The sequence below is a fragment of the Rhincodon typus genome, chromosome 27 (assembly GCF_021869965.1).
Source record: "Rhincodon typus isolate 14 chromosome 27, sRhiTyp1.1, whole genome shotgun sequence".
Lineage (NCBI taxonomy): Eukaryota > Metazoa > Chordata > Chondrichthyes > Orectolobiformes > Rhincodontidae > Rhincodon > Rhincodon typus.
Window position 1 is genome coordinate 20100334 of NC_063358.1, and position 16612 is coordinate 20116945.

The 16612-nt window shown below is 41.0% G+C and overlaps 1 protein-coding gene across 1 annotated transcript in view; it reads left to right on the forward strand.

Annotated features, from left to right (window-relative positions):
• The window catches only part of yars1 (tyrosyl-tRNA synthetase 1), a 484347-nt gene extending 477463 nt beyond the window's left edge, over window positions 1-6884 (forward strand). Inside the window, exons 13-14 of the mRNA XM_048613175.1 lie at window positions 1808-1949; window positions 4418-6884. Of these exons, the coding sequence (XP_048469132.1) occupies window positions 1808-1949; window positions 4418-4528 (253 nt within the window). The 3' untranslated portion in view covers window positions 4529-6884. The remainder of the gene's footprint in view (window positions 1-1807; window positions 1950-4417) is intronic.
• The last annotated feature ends 9728 nt before the right edge of the window (window positions 6885-16612 follow it).

Consider the following 16612-nt stretch of genomic DNA (forward strand, 5'->3'; position numbering starts at 1 on the left):
TCCCCAGAAGGTATCCCAATGATTCGCATATCTGAAGCCCTCCCTCCTACACCAGCTCTGTAGCCGCGTGTTCAGCTGCACTCTCTCTCTGTTTATGGCCTCACTAGCCCATGGCATGGGTAGTAATCCTGAGATTACTATTTCGCTCATCCTGCCTTTCAGCTTCCAACCTAAGTCTCTATATTCAGTTTTCAGGTCCTCATCCCGTTTCCTGGCTATGTCATTGCTACCGATGTGTACCATGACTTCTGGCTGTGCACCCTCCCGCTTAAGAATTCTGTAGACTCGATCCGAGACATCCCTGACCCTGGCACCTGGGAGGCAACATACTATCCAGGAGTCTCGCTTGGGACCACAGAATCTCCTGTCCGTACCCCTAACCACTGAATCTCCTATCATGATCGCTCTCCTATTTTTCCCCATTCCCTTCTGAGCCACAGAGCCAGGCTCCGTGCCGGAGGCCTAGCTGCTATGGCTTTCCCCTGGTAGGTCATCCACCAGCCCCAACCCCTCCCCCCAACACCAACACCCCCCCCCCCCCCCCCCCCCCCCCCCCCCCCCCCCCACCCTGCCACAAACACACACACAATAGTATCCAAAGCGGTATACTTATTAAGGAGGGGAATGGCCACAGGGGATCCCTGCTCTGTCTGCCTATTCCCTTTCCCTCTCCTGACAGTCACTAAGCTAACTTTGTTCTGTAACTTGGATGTAATCACCTCCCTATAACTCCTTTCTATCACTCCTTCTGCCTCCCAAATGATCCGGAGTTCATCTGTTTGTGTTTTCAGCAAACCACAATAGGGATCTTTTCCATATTGATCTTCCCCCTTCCTGATTCTTCTAAATATGTTTAACTGAGTGTTCAACACCATTCCAAGAAGAGAGATTAGTTAAAAGTTGCAGTTAAAGCTCTCCTGCTTCATTACACTACATGTGCATACTTGCACCTGCTGCAGCTGCAACAGCCCTACTCCTACTGTCTCTCAGGAGACATCTAAGAAATCCCTTAGCTATGGAAGGGAAAAGGAGCCTTGCCATCAGGTTCTCCACCCTTTTTGTTCTCCTAATTCATAATTAGAAATTGAGCATTCCCCAGAGTAATGGAAAATTTAGCCCAAAATGTAACTAACAGCATGAGCAACCATCATTAATTGCACTAAAATTGATCACTATATTCATTGGCAGTCAATAGGGAATAGATTAGCAAGGGCTCCACTGCTGAAGGCTGCCCATTATACTCTCAAAGAAATGCCTGTTAGTAATGATGCTCAGGTGGAACTTTCCTGTGATAATCTCTATGATCAAACAACCTGCTGATAATATTTAGATTCTTAGCTGAAGAATATTCACTCAGATAAGGTAGCAGAGCTATACCAATGCCAGCAGGTGGTATTCCAACAGGAACCAGCCTCAACAGAGTGAGGGAGTGCTCATGGGATTCTCCATATCTGTTGCCTTCATCTGTGCCTCGACAATAGACAATGTGTTAATTGAATTGAGTAGTTTTATGGTGTTTACTCAAAGTTTACAAACTCTTACATTGAAATATATTGTTACAACTGTTGGTATTGGTGTGAACTAATTAAAGTGCTGCAAATGGGTGACAAAGTTACACAGAAGTATTTAATGAAACTGACACTTTTCCAACGAGCTAAACGTTCACAAGATTAAATTTCTGAAAGTAGTTTTAGGGTGCTGATAACTATGAAGAAAAAGAGATAATGCACATAAAGATCTGTGCCTCAGCATTTACTTTTAAATTAACATTGCTGTTAAGTCAACTTTGTGCTTCTTGTCATTATAGAGAAGGAGAAAAGCGTAAAGTGGAGCCATTAAATCCTCCAGAAGGTTCTTCCCCAGGAGAGCGTGTGTTTATAGTAGGATTTGAAAATGGTGCAGCAGATGATGAACTAAAACCAAAAAAGAAGGTGTTTGAAAAATTACAGGTAATACTTGAAACAGGAAACTACTGAAGGATTTATTCAAGACAGCAAAAAGCATACTCTTACAGCACAGTGTTTGTATATGACATTCCTTCCCAGTTGGGAACAATGAACTTGCTGTTGGGATTTAAGTATTTTCAAAAATTTGTTTGTTTATTACAAGAAATGGACCAAATGTGTCAGTGAGAATTGAAACTGACAGCAAAAGTACCAATATCATGTATATTTGACTAGGATGGAGGGCAGTTAACAGCTTGTGCAGGGTTTAGGATGTTGGAAAGGTTACTTCCATTTATCTCACAGAATCGATACGTTGTAGAGGGAGACCATTTGGCCCCTCATGCCTGTACTGGCTCTTCAAGCAAGCTTAACTTAGTTAAATGCTAGTTATCTTAATTTTTCCAGTCCCACGCTGCCCATTGGTCTGCAAGACTTTGCCATCAGCTGTGGTACATTGTCATCTCTTTTACTGCAGCCCAGGTGGTGTCCTGTTCTGGGAAGTCCTCCGTAACTTCTTTGACCAGTCCTGTCTTGTTTGGTGGTGTCCATTTTACTGCCACTGTGGCAGGGCCTATGTCCAAAAGCCAAAAAGGTGAGCACAGGCACCGTGGACTCGTTCAATATCATCAGAGGTGTAGGGCAGTGCTGCATACTCTTCCTTTTCCTTTTCCTCGTGGTTAATGTTTACATCATAAGGAAGGTGATGATGGGTAAGACTTGAGATTCCACGACAGCATCACCAGATGTCACATCCTACTGGCCAAGGAATTAAACACAATGATGCACATAACAGAACATCAACTATCTATATGCGGCAACATAGTATTGAAACATTGTCCAGCATCCCTCTCTAAGAAGGTGATGAAGAGATTAATGTCCACACAAGAATCTGCAAAGCAGCATCTGTTTTTACAGTGGCTCCTCATGATCTGGCCATCCAGTACAATCAATCTGGTCAAGAACGTGCAACTCTGCACATCCAAGGTAATATCAGCACTGATCTGTGCAAGCAAGAAATGTGATACCTTTGGTCTTTTCCATAAGTAGCCAATCATTTGCCAGCACTCCCTTTTGTAAGATCTTTGGTATAATGTGGAGAAACATCACCAAAGAGGAAGTGTTGCACAGGATTGGGCAGAGGTGCCTACAGGACATCATAATGGAGAGGTGGCCAATTCAGGCAGCGCATGTCCATTCCCTCCAGACATAACCCCTGCCAAAGTGAAAAGGCACTAGGAAGAAGTAAATTCATTTGGCAGGAAGTCTTATTTTGTATTCAGAGTGGAGGTGTTTTTTTGTAAACCACTTATACCCCTCATGGCAGTAGCAATATTTCGTGGATCTGAATAGATACAGATCACTGACCCTATTCTGTTCCTCAGCAAGGAACCTTCAACCCAAGGTTGTATATTCTGAGGTAAGTGATGTTCTGTGCATATAAAATACCAATACTGCCTTTATAGTAAGTCTTCTGGTCTGTTGGTACAACTGTATCCAAACCTTAAACATGGAAGTGTGGTATCAAGCCAAGTTCCTAACACCACTTTTCTACCAATCCAGCATCAGAGCTAATTAGCTTCCTCCAGAATACTTCTCGGCTACTGTATAGATAATATATTTAAGCTACTGCTACTGAAACACTAATGAGAAAAGGATTTGAAAGATTACATGTTTAATACCTCACCTGCAGAATGACCTGCTATACTTTAGAAACAGAATTGTGCAGTGACAGCAATTACAGAAGACAGAAAATTACATTGTGAGTGATGGGCAGACAGCTGGCTAGCCCTGCACTGTTAGAAGAAAGTTGGCGATCAGCTGGACAGACTTGGAAGATGCCGGCCCCAAACCATAATGCACTGCAGGCAGCTAAACTGGATGGCTAGTAGGACTTCTGCCCATCACTGGGCTGATGGGCAAAGACCCATCCACCAACCCCTGCAAAGATAGTACTCCTTCTTCTCACTATTCAGAAACCACCAAACATCTGTTTCCATCCATCTGCCCGCAAATATTTTATTAATGAGCAGCATAATAGGTTCAGTTGAGCATTTAATACACACAATTGATACTTTATTTATTTGCTTGTGTCTACGCACTGACTCTTATGGAAGTAAGTTTGGGGGTGGGTGGGAGAATGCTGGGCCAGCCACCTGACCTATATTACATGCCACTCCTGTCCTGCTGAAAACATGACAAACTGAGACAAATTGAAATGGGATATTGCAAACATTAAAATTTCCGGCACGAAAGGATGCTATGTGACCCATCCTAGTTAGTCACTCTCCCAGAGTAGTCAAACGTTAATCTTGTTCTTCCGTTCTCTCTTCATTGCCCCGTTCCTTCTGCTGTTTTGAATACTTACTCAGTTTCCCTTAAAATAAGTGAAAAGTTTCTGCCTCAGACATATATGCATAAATTAAATGATGTTTAAAATAATTTGCTAAGATTAATATTTGTTTTATTTGCAGGCTGATTTCAGGATCTCTGATGATTGCATAGCCCAGTGGCAGCACAAGAATTTCATGACCAAACTTGGCATTGTAACCTGTAAATCACTAAAAGGCGGAAATATAAGTTAGTTTAGAAGGACTACATAGTTTTACATGGGAGTGCAAGAATTATTTTTCTTTAAGCCATCAAGTCTCCACTTCCATGTCCTGTACAATAGGAGTATCATTGCATTCAATTCTTAATGAGTTACACTGAAGCTATGTTTAATTCTGCAGTTGGTGATAACATAAAGCAGTGAAATATGAAGAAAAGGGGTGACAGTTCTTAATTTTGGGGGGGAAACAAAAATCAGGCATTCATGAATAATGGTCTGAACATAATGTTACAGAATCATTTTAAGGATCATCATTGTGTTATGATACATTTATTTAAATTGTTTCATCCTTATAAGATTTCTGGGATAACTGGGCATTTTAACTGTAATAATAGCTTCCTTGGTGTCTCTTGTGCTGTAGGGAAATCTGATAGTGTGATAACCATTCTCTGCTGACTGGATATTAAAAGTCTTATTCTAATTGCAAAGCATTTTACATTACACCACTATTTTGTAACCTCAAAACTTAAAGCTTCCATTGTTAAAGGCCATGGGCAAAAAACAGTGACATTATTTCACTGTTCCCTTAAACCTCTCTCAGAATAAACAAAACATACATTTTTCTAGTTTCTTTGCTGGCTTTGTAATACATTCCAGCTGTGCTGAGTGTGACAGTCTATTTAACGATTGTTTTAATTCAAAAAGATGGTTAATTATCCATACTTGACCTCAAATTGTACTTCAATTTTAATCTGCCAGTAATTAGAATATTCTTTCTCATACAATTTAATTTCAGTTAAACCAACTAAATTTAATTGTCTGTCCAAAGAAACTGTTATTAAATTTGAAACATTTTGATTAGGTTGTACTTTCTGGCCCAGGAAACTCAAGAACCTTAATGTGTGCTGAATTGCTAACCATCATTGATTCAAGCTTTGAATCAGAACTTCTATAATACGCCATTTTGTAATTTCTTCTTTGTGTCAGTTTACTCTTATTGGTTACTTTGTGAGTGACTTGCAGCATTGTATTAAAAAGTTGGTGTTGATTGTAAGTTATATTGTTGTCAAGCTCCAACAATTATTATTTTGGTTGTAATTTAGAATCATATGACACAGAAAGAATCCATTTGGCTCAATGTGCGTATGCTAGCTTTCATTAAGAGATGTCCGATTAATCTCACTCTTTTGCTCTTTCCCCATAGCTTTGAGAATTGTACTTTGAGCATTATAAGCCAGAAAATGTGCTTTTCAGCATTAAATTGATCAGACTGGTATGTCAGGCAGATTGATGCTTGACTCTGCCACTGCAGTTCTGTCAAGGCTGGCTGTTTGACTTCTAAGCTTAGCTCGGTTGAATAGTTATGTCTTTGGTAGTTGTACTTTGTGATGGAGCCAATCATTCTCCTAATTGTCCATATAATGGAATCATGATATGCTGTTGCTGAGTAACTGTTCCCTAAAGGAATTATTTATTCAATTGGGCACAATTATATTTTTAACTCCAAGAATCAGCAAGTTGGTTGGTTCTTTTTGGAAAAACTGAGAACCCCAAAGCTCCAGTAATACCTCAGTACTGCCAAGTAAGTTAATTAGCCTGCACTTTGCATCAGATCATGGGCTAAGGTACATCAGTTATAGTGATATCAGTATTTTCTGGCTGGGGAAGGGAATAAGAAAGATCAGTCAGAATATTTTTTCTGCCAGTAAATGACTGGACCCTTGCTGTAAGTGCATCTTAAATAGATACTGTGGGAGGGCAGAAGTTTAGGCTTGTTGTCTTCGAACCCCATCGACTACCAAGGCTAGCATAGAGGATTGAGTGGGATTTAGATAGCTATGGAGTTATATCCAAAATGAGTCTCGTTTGTGACGGGGGTTGGGGATGGGAAGGAGTAAAATAATATATTCAATGCTGCTGTAAAAAATAGTTTAAGGCCATGATCTCACTTTTGTTTTAAGAAAAACCTTCAATTATACTGTGATTTTGTGCACAAATCTGAGAGAATGCACAAAATCTGTTGACAATGGAAATGAAACACATGCAGATGGAAAATTATTTAAAATGTAAATTAATCTTCATTGAAATGCTGACTAAGTATTAATACTCGAGTAAATACCTCACTGAAAATATCCTTCACCTTGTGCCCATTTCCTTTCAAGTGGAATTTTGATTTGAATTTTAAACTCTACCTTTGAGCATATTTTATCTGGTGGTTATATTAGTTACCACACCACTGGTGGGCATCATGTCAGATAAATGCCAAGTGAAGCAGCCTGTGCTACCTGTTCGGATAAATATATTTTGGAATTGTGTACCGTACCAATTTGCTTTGCCAAATTGTCAGTGAATGAGATGTAACATATATAATTAAAAGGAATGGTAAAATACTCATCAGTTTGCTTGGTTTTATTTGTAATTTCACAAGCTTAAACATATGTAAACATATACTTGGGAGAAATGAAAATGCTCTCTATTAATGTGGCCAACTCTCAGCGGATTCCTTTGCCCCAAAAAACATTGTGTAATTCCTGTAAGAGTTCAGGTTGTTGATCCTTGGGTGAGTTCAGATTTCATGCATGTAATTACAATATAAACATGAACTGAGAATGGATACAGAGAAGTAATAAAGAATGGAACCAAGAAATGGAGATGTGCATTTTTCTTCACTTTTAATTTAGATGCATTTTAGTATTTAATTTTAGTTTCCAAGTATTAATACTAACTAATTAGCAACATGCTTCTGTTGTAAAGTGAAATGTAGATAAATGTACCTTAACTAGCCTTGACCAATTTGGAGTAGGTTTTTTTTTAAACTCGGGCACATTACACGGTGAGATAGACAAAGTGGCCAAGAGTCCAGGGAAGGTCCAACACGACTTTATTCAACACTACTTCCAAGGAAAAACAATATTTATAGGACTGTATTATTATACTCTAATTAAAATCTATCAAACTTTATCCATCTCTTTACAGGTCTCTTTACTAAAGAATCTTAAATTTCTAAGTAAACAATCTTAAATCTATGCTAGCTATCTACTGGCACATGCTCCTGAGGATTTGCTACATCTTATCCTCTGGTACCAACTGCTGTATATAAACTGTCTGAAAGGACTGGTGATACCCATTCAATTAGGCTGGGACAGGCTGTTTCATGGCCTTTGAGGATTGGCTGATGTTTAAAATCTGCAGTTGTTGATTTGGGCTTTCCCTTTCGTCTAGAGTTGGTTCTCATCTTTGGGTCATCTCGCTGATATGGTCTTTCTGGATACGCTGTTGAAGAAGGTGCATGAAATCAATGTCAGCTGGGTTGCCCCTTTTAACCCTGTCTTTGCACCCTTCTCAAAGACTCTGGCACGCATCCAATTCTAGCATCAGGTGGAGGCTAAAATGAGGTGACTACTTTCCATATTTGGAGGTTGCAGAACATGGTTTTGAATCTTCTACGTCAGGTGCTGTCTTTGTCACACTAATGCCTCTGGCCTCCTCCTGAGCTGGCTTTCACCAAGTCTGCATAGCATTCTTCTAACAAAGCAGGTTCATTGGAGGGTTAAACAATGTGGCTGTGAGCACGTGGCCAGGCAGTTCCAGGCCTGTCTGGTTTCAACAGGAAGTTGATTGTCCAAGGCCTGGCTGTGTGAATCTTGTCTGTTCCAGGACTGCAGTTTGCAAATTGCAGAGTCCAGCTAGATTTAAACTTGGCTTCCACATTTCAAGGTTTTCCCATGCTCTTGAAAAAATATCAATATTTCTGTAATGACGCTGAGGTCATGGGTCACCTTACCACACTGCAAATTGTCTGTTAGTGCTTCCAATTTTTGGAATGCTATAAATTGCTTCACTATTATAAATTTATGGAGTTCACGTCACTAAATATGGTTCAATGTGAATGCATTGAACTTGATAGCATGTGTTTTCAAGTTGTTGAAAACTAAATGTGTAAACTTGGTTTGAATTTGCTACCTGTTCATGACCTCCTATCTGCCAGAAGTTAAAGATGATTTTCTGCTGATCAAGTCATTATCATCATGGTATGCTTATATAAAGATGATAAGGGAAAAGAGTCAGTCACTGTACTGGGCCATACCAAGAATTCCTTGGTTCAAATTCCACAATAAGTTGTGAAATTTAATTCTGTATAAATAAAACGTAAAGAATGTATTCCAATTTGGAATTTCCATGGCTAGACAGCAGTATTACCACTGACTAGAATGTCTTAAGAGGCACAGATACTCCCTTGAGGGTTCCCTGGTAGAAGTGAAAGAAACACCTATCTCATGTCCTTTAACACAAGTAAGTTGGGTAGGCATGCTCAATTCAGTTAGATATGCATAAGCATTTATCACCAGAATCACTGGTCCTTTACCTCAGTCCAGTGGCCACACATCCTGAGTCTCAGGAGTCTTGGATGGCCAGGAATAAAAATAAGGCACAAAACTATTTAAATCAAGTGTGGACCTGTCTCTTTAGAAGGGGTTGGTTACTGAACATCTGCCTTACCATGGGCAGCTTGAGGTCTGGGTTTCAACTTTTAATGCTTTTGATGTCTCACCATCTGGCTCACACCTATAAACCTATCTTTTTTTGGGGGACTTGAATATCCTATGAAGTATTTTCTTTTGGTACCTCTCCAGCAATTAGCATCTTCTGAAGAAGGGTCATGGGACCTGAAACATAACTCTGCTTTCTCTTCACAGATGCTGCCAGACCTGCTGAATTTTCCAGCAAGTTGTTTTTGTTTCTGATTTCCAGCATCCAGAATTTTTTGGGTTTTTTTTTAGCATGGCAATACCATTGTGTTAAGTGGAGCAGGTGAAAGCCGCATTTAGCATTGTACGATTTGGCACCAGGTGTGCTGTGAGGCATCGATAGTAATTTTGTTACTGCTGACAACATTTTGGTAGTCACAATTGATCAGATAATGTAGCTTAATGCAAAATCAGGATTAAGGCATGGTATAATAGAAATGGTTTAGATCCTGAACGAGACATTTAATCGAATACTCACCGCTGGTCTGGATAGATGCAGCTGAAAATATTCAAGAACCTGGAACTAAGTGTCTGAGTGTGTAGTGGCAGCAGAGTTGTTGGCCAATGGATTAGAAGTCCATTGATGATATCCCTGTGGGCAGTCAAATCCTGCTGCCTAGTGACTTCATTTCAGGGCTCTTGTGATGCACTGGCAGTGTCCCCAATCCTGGACTAGGAGGCCTGGATTGAAGTCCCACCTGTTCCAGAGGTGTGTAATAACATTTCTGAACGGGTTGATTAGAAAAATAGGTTAATTTTTTAAAAAGGGGAACTGCCTGCTTGATTGGCACCACTGTCCATAATGAATATCCACCCCTCCTGTACAGGGATTATAATATACTATTTATGCAATACACTACAACAACCTATTACATTCTCCTTAGCGTTATCATATGGCGAAAGATCTTTGCATTCGAAAAGGTAAGACAATCAACACCACTACCTTCAGTTAATCTTCCAATTCATTCATTGCAATGGCTTGGATACAGTACTATTGTTTCTTCATTGGCAAATCACTGTCATGGAATTAGTGTTTTGCCTCACCCCTCCCATAACTTTGCAGACTCCTCCACTATCTACCCTTCTCAGATACCTATTCTTCTTCAATTCTGGCCTCATGCGATTCACAATTTTAAATGCTCCATCATTGGTGTCCATGTCTTTAGTTGCTTAGGCCATAAATTCTGAAATTCTGTGCCTAATGCTCTTTGCCTCTCTTCCATCTTTAAGATGCTCCTTAATCATACCTTAAGGTTTTGTTCATCAATCCTAATGTCTCTTCAAGTGGCTTTCTGTCATTTTGTTCAATACACCCCTGTGAAGGATCTTGTAATGTTTTATTATGTTAAAAGTGCTACAAATCCAAGTTTGTGTTATTGCAATTTTGACTTTAATGGATTGGAAATTTAGGCAAGATTGTATGATGATCAACTGATCCACTGTCTGTTTTATGCCTCTGCCAAAATTAAATTTCACCCTCTTAAAGTAGGAAATTAGCTTTCATTTTTGTGGGGCAATTTTTAAGCTGAAATAAAATCAGAATTTTCCTTATTTGTCTTGAACGTCTCATGGAAAAAATTGCAAACTTAGGAAACATGATTGGTATGGTGGTTCAATGATTAATACTGCTGGCTCAGAGTGCCAGGGACCCAGGTTTGATTTCAGCCTTGAGTGACTTGGAGTTTGCATGTTTTCCCTATGTCTGTGTGGGTTTCCTTCCATAATCCAAAAATGTGCAGGTTAGGTGGATTGGTCATGCTAAATTTTGCAGCGAGTTGTAAACTAGATGAATTAGCCATGGTAAATGCAGGGTTCAGGGGATAGGGTGGAAACTGGATCTTGGTAGGCTGCTCCTTGGAGGGTCGGTGCAGCCTCATTGGGCTGAATGGTCTCTTTTTCCAGTGTAGGGATTCTACAATTCAATTGTTTTTTTCTTATTTCACTATAACACTAAAAATGGATGGGTGGGGGGAGGCGGGTAGAAACAGTCAGAAATTGAATAGTCTGAAGTTTTACTGCAAAAATATTGGCTCCTTCAGAAGATTTGCCTAAATCTAACTTAAAAACGTGAATCAGTGCATACCCAGTATAAAGATTGATTTTTAAAACCAGAATGTACCTGGGACATTTGTCCTGCGTAGCTGAAAACCTTTGATTACTTGTTCCTGAGAATTGTTCTGATTCTAGATGTTTATACCTGCCTTATTTATCTGCTTTTGTGTGTTTATATGGATAAATTAGCAGCACCAATAGGCAAAGCTTTTTCATACCTTCACTAATCAATATAGTGGAATGTTGAATCTAATGGAACATGAAAGGAGACTTAAACTCCAAATAAATCCACATCATATGGCTGCAAATCAATAAAGATATGCACAATACTTAATATAGGTGGCATGCAAAATTCATAATACATTAGCTTTTGATAGTCATCTACATTGAAGATTATATATTTTGATTTGCAGTACTCACATGATGTGGTTAAAGACAAACTCAAGAATATTGAGACCTGCCTCCTTGAAAGCACATGTGCAAGTGAGATATATATTTTCATTTAATGGACAATAACACCATGATGAATTGGAATTTTTAAGCTATACGAAAAGCCATTTTCTAAAAATATTTTGAGGTTTTGTTGGCTGGTACTTACTATAATTTCATCTCTGTTTACATGACTGCATTTGTAGCTAGAAGAACATTACTAATCTAATGCATCCAAGTCAAAATGACTTTTTATCATGTTGCTGGCATAATGAAAATTTTGAAATATGTCAGTTTTAAAAACAAATAAGAAATAAATATTCTTTGCATACAATGTATGTTTGTTAGTTTTGTTTCATTCAGTTTTGAAATAAATTTAATTTGTACTTTTTACTGTTAAATAAGAGTGCTGGAGCATATTTCTATCTTTTAAAGGAGCATGAGTTTATGATGCATATCATTCCAGTGCATGGTGGAAAATAAATTAGTTGGTGTCATGGTATTACAGTATGCAAAGAAGATTAAATACCCTCAAAGCTCCTGCTCCTTACCTTACATCTATGATCCGCCTGATCTTGTAGACCTCAATCAGATGTCCCCTCAGCAGAACTTTGTGATGGGCTTAATTTATGGACAGTGGAAATTGGAAGCATTCAGAGTCAAGCCTAGAGATTATAAAGGCATGGATTAAACTTTTGGTAGCAGATGAGCAGAGTTAGTGTAAATATTATGAATGATATCAGTGATGGTGTGGATACATTGTTGAAAACTCATCTTAAGATCAAGCACAACACCAAGGTTGCAAGTGGTCTGACTGAGACCGCTCCAGAAAATGAATGGCTTCACTGGCTAGGAAATGTAGTTATTAGTGAGGTGCAGATAACAGCTTCAGTCTTCCTAATATTTAATTGAAAGGAATTTCCTGTTCATCCAGTACTGTAGAGCAGTGGATGTTGTCTGCATGCATTTTATGCATGCAAGGCTTTCGACAAGGTCCCTCACAGTAGACTCGTTCAGAAGATTAAGATGCATGGGATTCATGGTGATTTGGCCGCGTGGATTCAGAAATGGCTTGCCTATAGAAGGCAGAGAGTAGTGGTTTTGAAGGGTGTTTTTCTGGCTGGATGTCTGTGATTAGTGATGTTCTGCAGGGATCCATCCTAGGACCTCTGCTGTTGGTGATAAATGACGTAGATGAAAATGTAGGTGAGTGGGTCAGTAAGTTTACAGGTGGTACAAAAGATCGGTAGAGTTGTGGATAGTGTAGAAGGTTGTCAAAGGATACAGCGGGATATTGATCAGTTGCATATATAGGCGGAGAAATGGCAGATGGATATTAATCTGGGTAAGTGTGAGGTGCTGTACTTTGGGAGATCAAATGTAAAGGAAAAGTATACAATTAATGGCAGGACCCTGAACAGCATTGATGTACAGAGGGATCTTGGGGTTCAAATCCCTAGCTCTCTGAAAGTAGCCACGCAGGTAGATAGGGTGGTAAAGAAGGCATATGGCATGCTCGCCTTTATTGATTAGGGATTTGAGTACAAGAGTCAGGATGTCATGTCGCAGTTTTATAAGACTGGTTAGGCCACGTTTAGAGGATTGTGTCCAGTTCTGGTCACAACATTACAGGAAGGATGTGGAGACTTTGGAGAAGGTTGCAAAAGAGATTTACCAAGATGTTGCCTGGATTAGAGGGTATGAACTATAGGAGAGGCTAGAAAAACTTGGGTTGTTTTCTCTGAAGTGGCAGAGGCTGAGGGACATTTGATAGAAATCTCTAAGACTATGAGATCCATAGATAGGGTTGACGGTCAGAATCTTTTTCCCCAGAGTTGAAATGCCTAATACTAGGGAGCATGCATTTAAGGTGAGAGAGGGAAATTTCAAAGGGGAAGTGAGGGGCAAGTTTTTTTTACACAGAACATGGTAGAAATTTAGAACGTGTTGCTCGGGTAGTGCTGGAGGCGGATATGATAGGGGTGTTTAAGGGACTTTTAGATAAGCACATGAATATGCAAGGAATAGAGGGAAATGCACCAAGGGCAGGCGTCATGTTCGGCACAGCATCGTGGGTGGAAGGGCCCCTTCCTATGCTGTACAGTTCTATGTTCTATATAGTGGACATTAGACCAGCAATGTGACAACAGAAATGGTGGAAGAGTTGAAGAGAGATGACAGTTAGATGGAGCTTATACGTTGAACTATATGGTCTGTTTTCTGAAGATGTCAGGAAGGGAGCGTATGGATGAGAAAGAGAGCTGGGGGCGGCGGTAGGGGTCGGGGACAGTGAAAGATAGTGCTATAGGGCTTCTAGAAAATTCAGCTTGCAATGCTTTGTACAAATTTTTGTGTGTATTATGTTACACTAATAAAGATAACATATGCAACATGTTCAGCATGCCGATGGTTTATAAATCTGTTCTAATCTCTGATTTCCTTCATTTTGTTTAAGTTTCTTTGCTTATATAGTTAATTCTGAGCCAATTTTTTGTTGCAGTAATTAAGGAACATTGCCCATTGTTTGTTCAACTTGTCATTATTATCATGTTTACTTTCCATGAGAAACAGCACAGCCTGTTGTAGAGCTAAATGGTCACTGCCCTCTTACTGGATACGTGGAACTTGTGTGAACAGGCCAAGCTGCTGCCTTTCTCCTTCATCAAAGCATTAGGATTTGCGCCACACAGTCTTTAAAGTAAGGATTACAAATTTGAATATTGAGTTCGATGGCAGTGCAAATACAGAATGTAAATAAAGAGAGGGAAAGAAAGATTGGATTATGAGACAAAGTAATAAAAGATGGAAACGAAATGTGAAAAAAAAATTAAATGTTGAAGTTTCCATGATTGAAGTCATTAATTTATATTGACAGAGAAGTTGTTGGCTGTAACCACACGGTTAAAGAGTATATTTATACTGAAATGGGCACCCTTTAACTATCTGTGGTAAATTTATGTTGTATCTATTATGCAAATGCAGGACCTTCTCACTGTTCATTGCATTTAAATAATGACCCAGACAGTGAGGTGCTTCTTCATAAAGCTATGAACACATCGAGTGCAGGTAAAAGCCCAGAGGGAGGGGTCCAGATGGAGGGAGAGTGTTGGAGCTGGGGGAAGGGGTCTGTGAGATAGGGAGAGGACTCTTGCCCAAAGGAATGGGCATGGAGGCGAAGACGACGGAAGAAGAGTTTGATGTCATGTCGTGCCCGAAATTCATTAAGGTAGAGATGCAGAGGGATTCCTCTCCCTGTCCCACAGACCCCTTCACCCAGCTCCAACACTCCCTCCACCTGGACCCCTCCCTCTGGTCTGTTACCTGCACTCGATCTGTTTATTGAGAACTGTCAATGTGACATTGGTCACGTCAATTTCTCTGCCCCCCCCCACCTAATCCAACCTGTCTCCCTCCGAACTGACTGCAGTTCGTGTGCTTAGATCCAACCATAACATTGTTATTAAGCCTGCCGATGAGGGTGGTGCTGTTGTCGTGTGGCATACTGAGCTCTACATTGCAGAGGTTGAACACCAGCTCTCAGATACCTCCTCCTATCTCCCCTGGACCATGACGCAACCTTGAACCATCAAGCCAATGTATCAAGTACGGCTGCTGAACTCTTTTTGGGTGGTGATCTCCCTCCAGCTGCCTCCAAGCTGATAGTCCCCCAGCCCCGCACAGCGTGCTTCTAACTTTTTCTGAAAACCACAAACAGGACTGTCTAGGCAAACCCATTGTTTCTGCCTGCTCCTGCCCCACAGAACTCATCTCTTCCTACCTTGACTCAGTCTTTTCTCCCCTGGTCCAGTCCCTGCCCACAAACATCCATGATTCCTCTGGTGCTTTACACCAGTTTCAGAATTTCCCGTTTGCAGGCTCCAGCCACTTCCTCTTTACCATGGACGTGCAATCTCTTTACACGTCCATTCCCTACCAAGATGGTCTACCGCATCCCAAAACCAGTCCAGCTCGTCCCTGCCTCCCTAACCTGTTCTTCCTCCCACCTATCCCCTCCTCCCACCTCAAGCCGCACCTCCATCTCCTACCGACTAACCTCATCCCGCCCCCTTGACCTGTCCATCCTCCCTGGACTGACCTATCCCCTCCCTAACTCCCCACTTACACTCACCTTTATCGGCTCCATCCCCACCTCTTCGACCTTTGTTTCCTCTCCACCTATCCTCTCCTCTATCCATCTTCTATCCGCCTCCCACTCTCTCCCTATTTATTTCAGAACCCTCTTCCCCTCCCCCTTTTCTGATGAAGGGTCTAGGCCCGAAACGTCAGCCTCTCTGCTCCTATGATGCTGCTTGACCTGCTGTGTTCATCCAGCCCTGCACCTTGTGGTCTCAGAGCTCTCTGGTTCTTCCTGAACTGTCCCCACCCACCACCACCCTCCTCCACTTGGCAACTTCATCCTCACCCTGAACAACTTCTCTTTTAACTCCTCTCATTTTCTTCAGGTCATGGGAATGGCACAGGTATGCGCATGGGCCCCAGTTATACCTGTTGCTTCATGGGGTACATGGAACATTCTTTGTTCCAGTGATATTCCAGCCCCCCACCCACAACTCTTCCTCCGATATATCGATGTGGTGCTGCTTCCCTCTCTTGTCTGAAATTGGAAAAGTTCATTGATTTTTGCTTCCAATTTCCACCCCACTCTCACTTTTTCACCTGGTCTGTTGCTGACTCCTCCCTTCCCTTCCTCGACATCTCTGTTTCCATTTCTGTGGATACACTGGCCACTAATGTCCATGATAAACTCCCACAGCTATCTGGACTATACATCCTCGCACCCTGCTCCCTGTAAAGACTTCATCCCATTTTCTCAGTCCCTCCATGTCTGTTGCATATGTTCCAATGAGGTCACCTTCGACAGGAAGCCTCCAAAATGTCCACCTTCTTCCTCAACCAAGGATTCCCCAGCTCCATGGTCGACAGGGCCCTCGACCAGGTCCGGTCATCTCCACACTTCCGCCCTCACCCCTTCTCTTCCCTCCTGCAACAGCGATAGGGTTCCCCTTGTCCTTACCTACCATCCAGCAGATCCTCAGATGCCATTTCCGCCACCCCCAGTGAGATGCCACCACCAGACACATATTCCC